At 45.9% G+C, this 16,953-nt stretch overlaps 1 protein-coding gene across 1 annotated transcript in view; it reads right to left on the reverse strand.

The window, feature by feature from the left end:
- LOC144495164 (hepatocyte growth factor activator serine protease-like) overlaps positions 1 to 16,659 on the reverse strand; it is a 76,623-nt gene extending 59,964 nt beyond the window's left edge. Inside the window, exons 1-4 of the mRNA XM_078215156.1 lie at positions 16,511 to 16,659; positions 14,402 to 14,498; positions 4,113 to 4,209; positions 725 to 798 (exon numbers count right to left, since the gene is read on the reverse strand). Of these exons, the coding sequence (XP_078071282.1) occupies positions 725 to 798; positions 4,113 to 4,209; positions 14,402 to 14,498; positions 16,511 to 16,573 (331 nt within the window). The 5' untranslated portion in view covers positions 16,574 to 16,659. The remainder of the gene's footprint in view (positions 1 to 724; positions 799 to 4,112; positions 4,210 to 14,401; positions 14,499 to 16,510) is intronic.
- Between the last annotated feature and the right edge of the window lie 294 nt (positions 16,660 to 16,953).

Below are 16,953 nucleotides of genomic sequence, written 5' to 3' on the forward strand. Positions count from 1 at the left end.
GAGTCCAAAGAATTTTGGAAAATAATCACCAATGGATCTACTATTTCTAGGGCCACTTCCTTAAGTACTCTGGGATGAAGATTATCAGAACCTGGAGATTTATCCACCTTCAATCCCATCAATATCCCCCAAACCATTTCTCTACTAATGCTAATTTCCTTCAACTTCTCACTAAAACATGTTTCTCTCAGAACTTCTGGCATTATTCGTGTCTTCCTTTGTGAAGACTGAAGCAAAGAATAAATTTAATTCCTTGACTATTTCTTTATTCCCGTTATGAATTCTCCTGTTTCTGACTGTAAGAGGCCTACATTCACTGTTGTCAATCTTTTTCTCTTTGCATATCTATAGAAACTTTTACAGTCAGCTTTTATGTTCTCCGCTAGCTTACTTTCGTACTCTATTTTCCCCTTCTTAATTAATCTCTTTGTCTCCTTTGCTGAATTTTAATTTGTCCCAACCTCAGGTCTGGTGTTTTCCTTAGTACACAATACCCAATCTAGGATGGCCTGTACTCTAGTTGATTCCTCAACATATTGGTCCAGAAAGCAATCCCGTATACACGCCAGGAATTCCTCCTCCTGCGGTTCATTTGATTTGCCCAATCTATATGCAGATTAAATGCACGCATTGGTTACAGATATTCTTTTATCAAATGCAATTCTAACTTCCTTTTGTTTTCTGTCAAGTCATCTTGTTTTTCAAACAAGTAGGGCATTTGTACCTTGTGTTAATGGCTGGATCTCATCACAAAAGCCCCGTCGCCCATCCACATCAAAATTGGGAGTGGTGGCACACCTGAAACAGAAATTGAAGTGTCAGGAACAAGAAAAGGTAGAAAGGTGTTGAGATAGAATAGAATTTTAAAATTATTTTTCACTCATTCATTCATGGGATTTGATTGTTACTGGCAAGGTAGCACTTATTGTCAAACAGGAACTCACCGAGGCTCCTTAGGCAGCACCTTCCAAACCCATGACCACCACCATTGAGAAGGATGAAGGACACATGGGAATACCGCTAGTTGGAAGTTCCCCTCCAAGTCACTCACCATCCTGACTTGGAAATATATCGCCATTCCTTCACTGTAACTGGGTCAAAATCCAGGAACCCACTCCCCACCCTAACAGCATTGTGGATGTACCTACACCTCATGGATGATGACAGTTCAAGATGGCAGCTCACCACCACCTTCTCAAGGGAATTTTTAAAAACTATTTGTTCACAGGATATGGGCATCGCTGGCTGAGCCAGCATTTATTGCCCATTCCTAATTGCCCTTGAGAAACTGGTTAAAGGTTTGGAAAGCGCTATCAATAGAGGCCTGCCAAGTTGCTGCAGTGCATCTTGCAGATGGTACACAATGCTACTGCTGTGCATCATTGGTGGGAGTGAATGTTTAAGGTATAGGCTAAATTCTCTGCAGTTTTAGAGGAATGAGAGGCAATTTCATTGAGATGTATAAACTTCGGGGAGGGTTTGACAGAGTGGATGCTAAGAGGCTGGGATTCCCCGGGCTGGAGAATGGGACTTGACAGAGTCTCAGGTTAGGGGTCAATCATTTAGGATTGAGATGAGGAGAAATTTCTTCACAGAGGTTTGTGAATCTTTGAAATTCTCTTCCTCAGTCGTTTGAGTATATTTAAGGTTGAGATTGCTAGATTCTGAGCACTGGCTATAGGGTGGCAATAGTGGAGTTTAGATGGAAGATTAGCCAAGACCTCAACCAATAGTGGAGCTACTTTGATGGATGGTATGGCCTATTCCAGCTCCAATCTCTTCTGAAAATTATTTTCTGACAGTGGAGGTGATGTAGTGGTATTATCGCTAGACTGTTAATCCAGAAACCTAGGGTAATGCTCTGGGGACCCGGTTCGAATCCCACCATGACAGATGGTGAAATTTGAATTCAATAATTCAGATGGGTTTTTCCAACAATTGACAATGGTTTCATTCTTAATTCCAGATATTATTTATTGAATTGAAATTCCACTATCTGCCGTGGTGGGATTCGAACCCGGGTCCCCAGAACATTAGCTGAGTTTCTGGATTAATAGTCTAGCGATAATACCACTCGGCCATCGCCTCCCTGGCGGTTAGGATCTCGAATGAACAGGCTGTGGATGTGAGGCAAATTCAACTGGTGCTTTCAGAAAGGAATCAGATAAGTTCGTGAAGAGAAGTAAATTAATGACTTTGGGGAATGGGCGGAGTTAGTGGAACGAACTAAATTCCCCTTGCGGAGAGAGTTCACAGACTGAAGCACAGAAAGCACATGATCAACTCAGTGGGTCTGGCAGCATCAGTGGAGAGAGAAACAGTTAGTGTTTTGCATGACTCTTTCAGAACTATCCGTCACAGAAGATAGGGCGGCACGGTGGCACAGTGGTTAGCACTGCTGCCTCACAGCACCGAGGACCCAGGTTTTATTCCAGCCTCAGGTCTTTGTCTGTGTGGAGTCTCTGCACATTCTCTCCGTGTCTGCGTGGGTTTCCTCCAGGTGCTCCGGTTTCGTCCCACAGTCCAAAGATGTGTGGGTTAGGTGGATTGGCCATGCTTAATTGCCCCTTAGTGTCAGGGGGACTAGCTAGGGTAAATGCATGGGGTTATGGGGATTTGGTCTGGGTGGGATTGTGGTTGGCGCAGACTGGATGGACCAATTGGCCTCCTTCTGCACTGTGGGATTCGATGAGAACACAGACTTGATAGGCTGAATGGCCTCCTTCGGTGTTATAACCATTCGATAATGCTGAATTTGCCAGAGTTTGGGGTAGGATTGGCCTGTCACAGGGGTTAGGAGGAGGATAAAATCTGTCGGTCCATTGACCTCCCGTTTGCTGGGTACCCAGGTGAATATCAGAGGATGAGCTGGTCTGTGAAGCATCCTATGGCTGAACAGCTTTTCAACATTCACTGGTTGGGCACAGACTTTAGGTCAGTGATGGGTCACCCAGGCTAGTGAATGGGCTGCATGAGTGGCCCTCCTTCATCTCAGTGGCCGCAAGATTGAAATCGGGCTTGTTCACTAACCAGGATCCCATGAATAAGATTAAATACGTCTAATACACACTGAATATTTAATAAAAGTTATAGAATCATAGACTCCCTACACTGCAGAAGGAGGCCATTCAGCCCATCGAGTCTGCACCGACCACAATCCCACCCAGGCCCTATCTCCGTAACCCCACATATTTACCCTGCTAATCCCCCTGACACTAGGGTCAGTTTAGCATGGCCAATCAACCTAACCCGCACATCTTTGGACTGTGGGAGGAAACCGGAGCACCCGGAGGAAACCCACGCAGACACGGGGAGAATGTGCAAACTCCACACAGACAGTGACCCAAACCGGGAATCGATCCCGGGTCCCTGGCGCTGTGACGCAGCAGTGCTAACCACTGTGCCACCGTGCTACATCATTTATATATTAATAGAACTATCATCAATTTCAAGTGGTAAAATGAAAATAAATATTGACACTTTGGACACAGAGGGAGTGCATGGCTCTCACAGTTAATGTTGTGAGCAATCAGCACACACCTCACTTCACTTGCCCTTCCTTCCCATGCGAATCATTTTAGTCACACCAGTAAGAAATAAGCTACGCAGATGGAAATCAGCGGAATGAGGCAACACCGCGCATGGCCAACGGTTGATAAAATGTCTTGCGGGCTGCACTCACGCTGCAGAATCCCTACAGTGCAGAAGGAGGCTATTCGGCCCATCGAGTCTGCACCCACTCTCCAAAACAACATCCCACCCAGACTCTCTATTCCTGTAACCCCACACATTCGCCATGGCTAGTCCCCCTAATCTTTGGACACTAAGGGGCAATTTAGCATGGCCAATGCACCTAACCTGCTCATCTTTGGAGTGTGGAAGGAAACCGGAGCAAACTCTCGCAGACACGGGGAGAATGTGCAAACTGCACACAGATGGTCACCTGAGGCCGGAATTGAACCCGGATCCCTGGTGCTATGAGGCAGCAGTGCTAACCACTGTGCCAGAACCCAGATGAGCCGCATATGGCACTCGAGCAGCAGCTTATTAACCTAGATCAACCTATTGTTTCTGGGAGAAGAAGAATAGTCAATGGGTAGAGCCGGACTCACCATTTTCTATTTGCAATAGTGTTCCATATACACGTGCGATGTAGCTTGCCAGCAAACCGGAAAGGAAACGCACAGAGCTCCCCAATCTCGGTGAACACTGAAGAGGTTAAATTAACATCAGTATGATGAAGAAATTAAAACATTGCTGATCCCTGCAGAGTCCATTGCTCCCAACTGAGTTCAGTGCCACGTAGAAGTTCCCCTCCGAGCCACTCACCATCCTGACTTGGAAATATATCACCATTCCTTCACTGTCGTGGGTCAAAACCCTCGAACTCCCTCCCTAACAGCACCATGGGTGTACCTACACCGCAGGGACTGCAGCGGTTCAAGAGGGCAGCTCAACACCAGCTTCTCAAGGGCAATTAGGGATGGGCAATAAATGTTGGCCTAGCCAGAGACACCCACATCCCATTATTAATTTTTTAAAATTCCGATGTTCTTACCCAAAGATGTGACATTCTCATGATAGTAGTGTTTATATTATCACTCAGCCTCCCATCCATTGACTCTGTCTACACTTCCGGCTGCCTCGGGAAAAGCAGCCAGCATAATCAAGGACCCCACGCACCCCGGACATTCTCTCTTCCACCTTCTTCCGTCAGGAAAAGATACAAAAGTCTGAGGTCATGTACCAACCGACTCAAGAACAGCTTCTTCCCTGCTGCTGTCAGACTTTTGAATGGACCCACCTCGCGTTAAGTTGATCTTTCTCTACACCCTAGCTCTGACTGTAAGACTACATTCTGCACTCTCTCGTTTCCTTCTCTATGAACGGTATGCTTTGTCTGTAGAGTGCGCAAGAAACAATACTTTTCACTGTATGTTAATACATGTGTCAATAATAAATCAAATCAAATCAAAGTGTTGTTGCATTCACGTGAAGATGTTGCCCTAAGGATATTCAGATCTTGCACCTCGGTAATACTCATCACCTGCACCTGCTGTGGGGGTGACTGTGCTTCGCTTCCGAGCTCACCTGCTTTATGTGGCCAATCTTCACAACCTGGCCCAGCAGGTGCAGGGCTGCAAATTTCACATATGCCCTTTGACCCTGGCCCAAGTTCCACACTCGTACCATTTATGGCCCGAGGTGCAATGTGGGGGTTTGGGGTGCAAAGGGGGCAGGTGTGGGAGGTGACACAGAGGTGGTGATGAATGGAATTGGCACCAGGACTGCTCATAGCTTTCTGATAATCCAAATACACCACATCCATTGGCTCTCTCCTACGAGTTACATCCTCAGAAAGCTCCAGTAGGTTTGTCAAACATGATTTCCCTTTCATAAATCCATGTTGACGTTGTCTAATCCTGCTGCTCTTTCCTCAGTGTCCTGTTTTGCATCATAGAACCCCTACCATCCAGCAGGAGGCCAATCAGCCCATCAAACCTGCACTGACAACAATCCCACCAGGCCCTATCCCTGCAACCTCACATATTTACCCTGCTAATCCCCCTGATGCTAAGGGGAAATTTAGTATGGCCAATCCACCTAACCTTTGGACTGTAGGAGGAAACCGAAGCACCCGGAGGAAACCTATGCAGACACGGGGAGAACGTGCAGACTCCGCACAGACAGTGACCTGAAGACAAAACTGAACTCGGGTTATAATAGATTCTGGCATTTTCCCTATTCCTGATGTTAGGTGAACTGGTCCATAGAATGGGTAGCGGGAAGTGTAAACAGACTCAATGGATGGGAGGCTAGTTTGCGTGATGGACTTGGGCAACGCTCACAACCCTTTGTAGTTTATTGCGGTCTTGATCAGAGCAGGAGCCATACCAAGCCGCGATACATCTGGAAAAGGTGCTTTCTATGGTGTACATGTAAAAACTGGTGAGAGTCATAGTGGACATGCTGAATTTCCTTAGCCACCTGAGAAAGTAGAGGCGTTGGTGGGCCTTGTCAGCCATGTGATGGAAGGAACATTGGAGCGTCTACCATCATGGTCCATAGCTTCAGGCTGCAACATGCATGTAAAATTGCATGTTGCCACTCACCTGAAGAAGGGGCTTGGAGCTCCGAAAGCTTGTGGCTTTTGCTACCAAATAAACTTGTTGGACTTTAACCTGGTGTTGTTAAACTTCTTACTAATCTCACACCGCCACCTCTTACTGAGGAAAGCAGGAACACCACTAGAGGGAGCCCAGCGCTGCCTGTTGACCATGAGTGAGTGTGAGAGGCTGCAACACATTCACCTGAACTCCCACATTCCAGCTTCCATTCTCTCGCTGATTCGTTTAAGTTTCGTGTCAATTCAATGACATTATCTCAGCACCGACTGAACATTCTCACACAAGGTTACCTCAGAAATTAAGTGTGTGGATTTTTTGATTTGATTTTGATTTATTATTGTCACATGTATTAATATACAGTGAAAAGTTTGACAGCAGCAGGAAGAAGCTGCTCTTGAGTCGGTTGGCACGTACCTCAGACTTTTGTATCTTTTTCCCGACGGAAGAAGATGGAAGAGAGAATGTCCAGGGCTCTTACACTTATCCAAACAAAACCCTATCGATCTCAGGCTTGAACTCCAGATTTCCACTACCTCTTCTGGGGTGACAAATGGTCACCCCAGAACAGCCGGCTTAAATGCAGATTAAGAACAAAGAACAAAGAAAATTACAGCACAGGAACAGGCCCTTCGGCCCTCCAAGCCTGCACCAACCATGTTGTTCGACTTAACTAAAACCCCTACCCTTCAGGGGACCATATCCCTCTATTCACATTTCACTCATGTACTTGTCAAGATGCCCCTTAAAAGTCACTACCATATCTGCTTCCACTACCTCCCCAGCAACAAGCTCCAGGCACCCACTACTCTCTGTGTAAAAGATCTGCCTCGTGCATCTCCTTTAAACCTTGCCCCTCGCACCTTAAACCTGTGCCCCCTAGTAATTGACTCTTCCACCCTGGGAAAAAGCTTCTGACTATCCACTCTGTCCATGACTCTCATAATCTTGTAGACTTCTATCAGGTCTCCCCTCAACCTCCATCGCTCCAGTGAGAACAAACCATGTTTCTCCAACCTCTCCTCATAGCTAATGCCCTCCATACCGTTTTGGTAAAATCGGGCCCATAGATAGTCACAGGTAAGGTGCCTGAAGATTGGAGGGTGACAAATGTTATGCCTTTGTTTAAAAAGGGCTGCAGGGAAAAGCTTGGGAACTACAGGCCAGTGAGCCTCACATCTGTGGTGGGTAAGTTGTTGGAAGGTATTTTGAGAGACAGGATCTACAGGCACTTAGAGAGGCAAGGACTGATTAGAGGAGTCAGCATGGCTTTGTGAATGGAAAATCATGTCTCACAAATTTGATTGAATTTTTTGAAGGAGTAACCAAGAAGGTAGATGAGGGCAGTGCAGTTGGTGTTGTCTACATGGACTTTAACAAGGCCTTTGACAAGGTACCGCATGGTAGGTTGTTGCATAAGGTTAAATCTCATGGGATTCAGGGTGAGGTAGCTAAATGGGTACAAAATTGGCTTGATGACAGAAGCCAGAGGGTGGTTGTAGGGGGTTGTTTTTCGAACTGGAGGCCTGTGGTGTGCATCAAGGATCAGCGCTGGATCCAATGTTATTTGTCATTTACATTAATGATTTGAATGAGAATATAGGAGGCATGGTTAGTAAGTTTGCAGATGACACCAAGATTGGTGGCATAGTGGACAGTGAAGAAAGTTATCTAGGATTGCAACAGGATCTTGATCAATTAGGCCAGTGGGCTGATGAATGGCAGATGGAGTTTAATTTAGATAAATGTGAGGTGATGCATTTTGGGAGATTGAACCAGGGCAGGACTTACTTAGTTAATGGTAGGGCATTGGGGAGAGTTACAGAACAAAGAGATCTAGGGATACAGGTTCATAGCTCCTTGAAAGTGGAGTCACAGGTGGACAGAGTGGTGAAGAAGGCATTCAGTATGCTTGGTTTCATTGGTCAGAACATTGAATTCAGGAGTTGGGACGTCTTGTTGAAGTTGTACAAGACATTGGTAAGGCCACACTTGGAATACTGTGGACAGTTCTGGTCACCCAATTATAGAAAGGATATTATTAAACTAGAAAGAGTGCAGAAAAGATTTACGAGGATGCTACCGGGACTTGATGGATTGAGTTATAAGGAGAGGCTGGGTAGACTGGGACTTTTTTCTCTGGAGCGTAGAAGGCTGAGGGGTGATCTTATAGAGGTCTGTAAAATAATGAGGGGCACAGATCAGCTTGATAGTCAATATCTTTTCCCAAAGGTAGGGGAGTCTAAAACTAGAGGGCATAGGTTTAAGGTGAGAGGGGAAAGATACAAAAGTGTCCAGAGGGGCAATTTTTTCACACAGTGGGTAGTGAGTGGCTGGAACAAGCTGCCAGAGGTAGTAGTAGAGGCGGGAACAATTTTGTCTTTTAAAATAGTGACAGGGAGGTGGAGGAGCAGATAGAGAAACAGATCCTGGAGAGTTGCAGTAATAGCAGAGTTGTTGTGATGGGAAACTTTAATTTCCCAAACATAGATTGCAATATCCCGAGGGTAAGGGGATTGGATGGGGAGGAGTTCGTTAGGTGTGTTCAGGAGGGTTTCCTGACACAGCATGTGGACAAGCCTACAAGAGGAGAGGCTGTACTTGATCTGATACTGACCAATGAACCTGGACAGGTGTCAGATCTCTCAGTGGGAGAGCATCTTGGGGATAGCGATCATAACTCTATCTCCTTTATGCTTGCATTGGAAAAAGAGAGGATCAGGCAAGTTAGGAAAGCGTTTATATGGAGTAAGGGGAAATATGAAGACATAAGGCAGCAAATTAGAGGAGTAATTTGGAAGGAGGTATTCTCGGGGAAATCTACTGGAGAGGTGGCAGTTTTTCAAGGAATGTCTGTCTAGGGTTCTACAGGACAATGTTCCGAGCAGACAGGGAGGAGTTGGTAGGTTAAAGGAACCGTGGTGCACGAAAGCTGTGCGGGACCTAATCGAGAAGAAAAGGAAAGCGTACAAAAGGTTCAGAGAGCTTGGCGAAGATAGGGATCTAGATGAGTATACGGCTTGTAGGAAGGGACTAAAGAAGGAAATTTAGGAGAGCCAGAAGGGGTCACGAGAAGGCCTTAGCAAGTAGAATTAAGGAAAACCCTAAGGCGTTCTATAAATATGTGAAGAGTAAAAGGATGAGACGTGAAGGAATAGGGCCTATAAAAGGTGAAGGCGGGAAAATCAGTATGGAACCAGTAGAAATGGCAGAGGTGCTCAACGAGTATTTTGCCTCGGTTTTCACAGAGGAGAAGGACATGGGTGGATGTACTGTGGGCTTGCGGTGGACTGAAAAGATTGAGTATGTGGACTTTAACAAAGAGGTTGTGCTGGAATCTTTGAATGGCATCAAGATAGATAAGTCGCCGGGTCCGGATGGGATGTACCCCAGGTTACTGTGGGAGGCGAGGGAAGAGATTGCAGAGCCTCTGGTGATGATCTTTGCGTCATCGATGGAGACTGGAGAGGTGCCGGAGGATTGGAGGATTGAGGATGTGGTTCCAATTTTCAAGAAGGGGAATAGGGATAGCCCAGGAAATTACCGACCGGTGAGTCTAACCTCAGTGGTTGGTAAGCTGATGGAGAAGATCCCGAGGGACAAGATTTATGAGCATTTGGAGAGGTTTAGTATGCTCAAGAATACTCAGCATGGCTTTGTCAAAGGCAGATCGTGCCTTACGAGCCTGGTGGAGTTCTTCGAAAATGTGACTAAACACATTGACGAAGGGAAAGCGGTAGATGTGGTTTATATGGTTTTAGCAAGGCGTTCGATAAGGTCCCCCATGCAAGGCTTCTCGAAAAAGTGAGAGGGCATGGGATCCAAGGGGCTGCTGCCCTGTGGATCAAGAATGGGCTTGCCCAAAGGAGGCAGAGTGTGTGTATAGATGGGTCTTTTTCTAATTGGAGGTCGGTCACCAGTGGTGTGCCCCAGGGATCTGTTCTGGGACCCTTGCTGTTTGTCATTTTCATAAATGACCTGGATGAGGAAGTGGAGGGATGGGTTGGTAAGTTTGCCGTCAACACGAAGGTTGGTGGGGTTGTGGATAGTCTGGAGGGATGTCAGAAGTTACAGAGGGACATAGATAGGATGCAAGACTGGGCAGATGGACTTCAACCCAGATAAATGCGTAGTGGTCCATTTTGGCAGGTCAAATGGGATGAAGGAGTACAATATAAAGGGAAAGACTCTTAGTACGGTAGAGGATCAGAAGGACCTTGGGGTCCGGGTCCACAGGACTCTAAAATTGGCCCCGCAGGTGGAGGAGGTGGTTAAGAAGGCGTATGGTGTGCTGGCCTTTATCAATCGAGGGATTGAGTTTAGGCGTCTGGGGATAATGATGCAGCTATATAAGACCCTCGTCAGACCCCACTTGGAGTACTGTGCTCAGTTCTGGTCGCCTCATTACAGGAAGGATGTGGAAAAGATTGAAAGGGTGCAGAGGAGATTTACAAGGATGTTGCCTGGATTGAGTGGCATGCCTTATGACGATAGGCTGAGGGAGCTCGGTCTTTTCTCCTTGGAGAGACGTAGGATGAGAGGAGACCTAATAGAGGTATATAAGATGTTGAGAGGCATAGATCGGGTGGACTCTCAGAGGCTTTTTCCCAGGTTGGAAATGGCTGCTACGAGAGGACACAGGTTTAAGGTGCTGGGGGGTAGGTACAGGGGAAATGTTCGGGGGAAGTTTTTCACACAGAGGGTGGTGGGCGAGTGGAATCGGCTGCCGTCAGTGGTGGTGGAGGCAAACTCAATAGGGTCTTTTAAGAGACTCCTGGATGAGTACATAGGACTTAATAGGATGGAGGGTTATAGGTAGGCCTAAAAGGTAGGGATATGTTCAGCGCAACTTGTGGGGCCGAAGGGCCTGTTTTGTGCTGTAGTTTTCTATGTTTCTATGTAAAAAGCATTTAGACAGTTACATGGGTATGATGGGTATAGAGGGATATGGACCAAATGCGGGCAATTGGGACTAGCTTAGGGGTTTTTTTTAAAAAAGGGCGGCATGAACATGTTGGGCCGAAGGGCCTGTTTCCATGCTGTAAACCTCCATGACTCTATGGCTTAATGTTAAGATGGTGCCTCCTTGGTCCAAACTTACCCAACAGATCACTTAGATTCTCTTTATCTATCCCATCAACTCCTTTAATTATTTTCAATACTTTGATTAAATTACTAATATAACTAGGGGAGTAAAAAGGCCTTCAAACTAAATAGTGGGCGGAGAGGGAAGATACAATAAACTTACTGTGGCAGGAAGGAAAGACGTGTAAGAAATAAACGAGAGCACCAGCCATTAGGGCTGGAGATTGTAAAAACAATCAGATCGAATTAAAGACACTCCATAGAATCCCTGCATTGCAGAAGGAGGCCTTTTGGCTCATCAAGCCTGCATTGACAACAATCCAGGCACCCGGAGGAAACCCACGCAGACACAGGGAGAATATGCAAACTCCACACAGGCAGTGAACCCGGGTCCCTGGCGCTGTGAGGCAGCACTGCTAATCACCGTGCCACCCCTGGATGCTGAGCAACCAACTAGAAAACAGGTTATTTTAGATCTAGTATTACGCAATGAGAAAGAGCCAATTAGTAATCTTGTAGTATCGGAGCCGTTAGGTAAGAGTGATCATAATATGATAGAATTTTCCATTAAGTTTGAAAGTGATATAATTCAATTCAAAACTTGGATCTTAAATCTAAACAAAGGAAACTCTGAAGCTTTGAGGGGCGGCTTGGCAGAGGTAGGTTGGGCAACTGCATTAAGAGGCATGATAGTAAACAGGTAATGGCTAACATTTAAAGAACATGGTTTGCAACTAAGCTACGTTCCTTTAAGGCACAAAAGTTCAACAGGAAAAGAGATCCAACCATGGCGCACAAACAAAGTTAATGATTGTATTAGATCAAAGGAAAAGGCTTATAAAATTGCTAAAAGATGCAATAAAGCCTGGGGGTTGGTAGGATTTTGAAATTCAGCAAAGGAAAACCAAGTAATTGATAAAGGCAGAGAAAGAAATTAGAACACATGAAATAGTGACAAAGATAGAAACAGACTGTAAAAGCTTTATGGGTATGTACAAGGGAAAGTAAGTAAATGTGGGCCCTTTACAGAGACAGGAGAATTTAAAATGGGGAATAAGGAAATGGCAGAGAAACAAAATAAATGCTTTGGGGGGAATTTTCCTGTCCTGCCCGCAACTGGAATGGTCCATTGATCTCGGGTGGGATTTTCCGGTTTTGGGACAAGCGCGGCCAGAAAATCCTACCCTTTGTGTCTGTCTTCATGGAGGAAGATAAAAACAAACCTCCAAAATATTGAGGAGCCAAGGAACTAGTGAGATTGAGGACCTGAAAGAAATAAGCGTTGGTAAAAAAAAGTAGCGCTGGAGAAATTCATTGGACTGAAAGTTGATAAATCCCCTTGACTGGATGATCTACAACCCAGTGTTCAAAGAGGTGGCTATAGAAGTGGTGGATGCAGTTGTGGTCATCTTTCAAAATTCTATTGATTCTGGGACAGTGCCTGCAGATTGGAAGATGGCAAACATAATCCCACTGTTTAAGAGAGGAAGAGAGAAAACAAGAAATCACAGATGTGTTAGCCTGACATCAGCAGACGGGAAAATGCTGGAATCTATTATAAAGGAGGTGATAACTGGGCACTTGGAAAATAATGGTAGAATTGGTCAGAGTCAACATGGATCTATGAAAGGGAAATCATGTTTGACAAACCTGAGAGAATTCCAGAGGAAGGCCACCCTCTGTGTCAAGAAATTCCTCCTCATCTCAGTCCTAAATGGCCTACCCCTTATTCTGAGACTGTGTCCCCTAGTTCTAGACTCTCCCCCACCTCCACCCCACCCCCCAGCCAGGGGAAACATCCTTCTGTGTCTACCCTGTCACACCCTGTAAGAATTTTGTATGTTTCAATGAGATCACCTCTCATTCTTCTAAACTCTAATGAATACACGCCCAGTCTCCTCAGTCTCTCTCATAGGTCAATCCCTCCAACCCAGGAATCAGTCTGGTGAACCTCGGTAGCACTCCGTCTATGGCAATCCTTCCTTGGCTAAGGAGACCAGAAATGTACACAATATTCCACTTGCTGTCTCATCAGGGATGAGGATTTAGGCAGTTACATCGGTAAGATGGGTATAGAGGGATGTGGGCCAAACATGGGCAATTGGGACTAGCTTAGTGGTTAAAAAAGGGCAGCATGGACAAGTTGGGCCAAAGGGCCTGTTTCCATGCTATAAACCTCTTCGACTCTCTGACTCTATGAGGGATCTATACAATTGCAGCAACATGTACCATCACTTTCCTAGTTGCTTGTTGTTTGTTGGACCTGCATAGAGACATAGGGATTCTGCTGTAAGGTTAATATTTCTTCACTGAGCTGCCCAGCACTGAACACAATTCCTCAGGGTGGCCTTTGACCAAAGCTCTGTGCAAATCAACACTTGCAAAGCAATGTCCAACCCCCACTCCTCCAGCCCACCAATACTACACCCATAATATAAGATAAGGAGCAGAATTAGGCTATTCGGCCCATCAAGTCTGCTCTGCCATTTGATCATGGCTGATATGATTCTCATCCCCATTCCCCTGCCTTCTCCCATAACCCTTGATCTCCTTATTAGTCAAGAACCTATCTATCTCTATCTTAAAGACACTCAATGACCTGGCCTCCACAGCCCTCTGTGGCAATGAGTTCCAGAGATTCACCACCCTCTGGCTGAAGAAATTCCTCCTCAGCTCAGTTATAAAGGAGCATCCCTTCACTCTGAGGTTGTGCCATCGAGTTCTAGTCTCTCCCACTAGTGGAAACATCCTCTCCACGTTCACTCTATCTCGGCCTCTCAGTATTCTGTAAGTTTCAATTAGATCCCCCCTCATCCTTCTAAATTCCATCGAGTATAGACCCAGAGTCCTCAACCACTCCTCATATGACAAACCCTTCGTTCCTGAGATCATTCTCGTGAACCTCCTCTGGATGCTTTCCAAGGCCAGCACATCCTTCCTTAGATATGGGGCCCAAAACTGCTCACAATTCTCCAAATGGGATCTGACCAGAGCGTTATGCAGCCTCAGCAGTACATCCCTGCTCTTGTACTCCAGTCCTCTAGATATGAATGCTAACACCCAACCGCAACCATCCCCCCTCCCCATCCCCCCCTCCCCCCCAACCCAACGCACACACACCCCATAGCTGGAGACAATGTAGACAATCAGTGTAGAATTATAATTCAGAATAGCAGCACCCAATCTGTTACCTCTGTGTGGATGTTGGAGCGGATGAGGGGGTTCTCGATGCTCATACCCATCTCTGGGAACCCCTGACTTGGAGGCTGATTGCGATTGCGAGGGAAACTGTGAATCCAAATACAGAAAGCATTACCTGCCATGCTCATCCTGTCACCTCCTCGATGATGGTTTTATTGGGCTGAATTGAATGGTGGTAACAGTTGTCCCAGTGCTGGGCAGGAAAGGCGGGGGCCGAGGAGCGGGGGGCAGGTGGTGGATCCCCACCCAGGCTGTTTCCAGGAGACCCTCATATTTACCCACTAATCCCTCTAATCTATGCATCCCGGGACACTAAGGGCAATTTAGCTCGGCCAATCAACCTGACCCGCACATCTTTGGACTGTGGGAGGAAACCGGAGCACCCGGAGGAAACCCACACAGACACGGGGAGAATGTGCAAACTCCACTCAGACAGTGACCCAGCCGGGAATCGAACCCGGGTCCCTGGCGCTGTGCAGTAGCAGTGCTAACCACTGTGCCACCTTGCCACCCTACTAGAGATGGACAATAAAATGTGGGTCTTGCCAGTGACCACCCCTCACGCGCCAAACACAAAAAATCCTTATCTTTAAAATCTACATAAAATCATTCAAACCTGCCTACACTGGTGTCTATTCCTCCTATCACCACAGTGTTACAAATTTATACCCTTCCCGATCTTTCTGTTTCTGCTCTTGATAAATCTTCACCAGCCATCCGAAGTGTACAAGCTGACATGCCACACAAATCTCAGCTTACACAATGGCAGCCTACTTTCCACTTTGAAAAATGCTCCCAGTTCTGAGGGATATCGCCCAAGTATGTACATCGGTGAAGGATTGTCACAGATTCCACATGCATCTTCATGGATTCCACCTCTGGTGTGAAAACATATTTTCTTATCTCACCCACTGTACTAATCCCAGTTCTGAAGTTAGACCATTTCATTTTAATTGCTGCCCATCCTAAGTTGCCTTTGAACTGATTGCCTTGCTCGGCCATATCAGAGAACAGTTTAGGGTCACCACATTGCTGTGGTCTTTGCAGTCAGTTGTACGGGCAGGCCATGTAAGGATGGCAAATTTCTTTCTCTACAGGATATTCATGAACCATATGAGTTTTCAGCGTCGTAAGTTCATAACTTCATAAAATATAGGAACAGAATTAAGCCATTCAGCCCATCGAGTCTGCTCCGCCATTCAATCATGGCTGATATGATTCTCAACCCCATTCTCCTGCCTTCTCCCCATAGTCCCTGATCCCCTTATTAATCAAGAACCTATCTATTTCTGTCTTAAAGACACTCAATGACCTGGCCTCCACAGCCTTCTGTGGCAATGAGTTCCACAGATTCACCACCCGCTGGCTGAAGAAATTCCTCCTCATCTCAGTTTTAAAGGAACGTCCCTTTAGCCTGAGGTTGTGCCCTCGAGTTCCAGTCTCTCCCACTAGTGGAAACATCCTCTCCACGTCCACTCTATCCAGGCCTCTCAGTATTCTGTAAGTTTCAATTAGATTCCTCCTCATCCTTCTAAACTCCATCAAGTACAGACCCAGACTCCTCAACCGCTCCTCATTCGACAAACCCTTCATTCCTGGGATCATTCTTGTGAACCTCCTCTGGACCCCCTCCAAGGCCAGCACATCCTTCCTTAGGTATGGGGCTCAAAGCTGCTCACAATATTCCAAATAGGGTCTATTATTTCCCAATCTTACATCAACCCACAAACAACATCTTTTGGATGTGACATCGGCTCACTGAGGTTGATGTCAAAGATCCCACAGCAGTACTGATAAAGGAGCAAGTGAGTTCTCCGCAATGTTCTTTAGTCTGTAAACAATGTAAGCTCAGACAACAGACAATCAAGCCATTTCTTACGTTGGTGTTTCCGGGGCCTAGCTCTGTGGAAATTGGCTGCCATTTATCCAACATTACAAGGCGTACCCGACTTTGGAAAAGTACTTCATTGGCTGTAAAGCGCTTTGGAAGGTGACGTGAAGGGCGCTATACCAATGCGAGACCTTTCTAAGGTACAGTCAATAGGGGCAGTAAAGATCGTTCCATTGACACTATATTGAGAAAGTAAATATTTACATACATGTCCCACCAATCCACCAGCAACATAACACCAAAAGACAATCACTGATTGTTGTGTAAGCATGGCTTCCTGGACACCTTTGAATCTTGCTGATTTCTCTAACTCCGACACCCGGACAGATTCACACTGTGCCAACTCGATTTCTGATCACTGAGGGGTCAGGTGGTTTATTGGAAATGATTGGATCCAGTTACGATCACAGATCTAACAGTGGGGGAGTCGGGCAAGCAGTGCTGACATTTTCCTCATTGATCATTAACTCAACTGTTACCAAACCAACTGCAACTACTGGCAGAGTTTCAACATCAAAAATATCATACTGGCCTCTTCACAAACACCTGAATCAATAGGGGAAGAAGCTTCTGGAAACCCAGTGGTTTGCTGGTGACACATTAACAGCAACAAATCATGTTTATAAATTTGAATTAGAAGATCATCTAAAC

The sequence above is a fragment of the Mustelus asterias genome, chromosome 6 (assembly GCF_964213995.1).
Source record: "Mustelus asterias chromosome 6, sMusAst1.hap1.1, whole genome shotgun sequence".
Classification (NCBI taxonomy): Eukaryota; Metazoa; Chordata; class Chondrichthyes; order Carcharhiniformes; family Triakidae; genus Mustelus; species Mustelus asterias.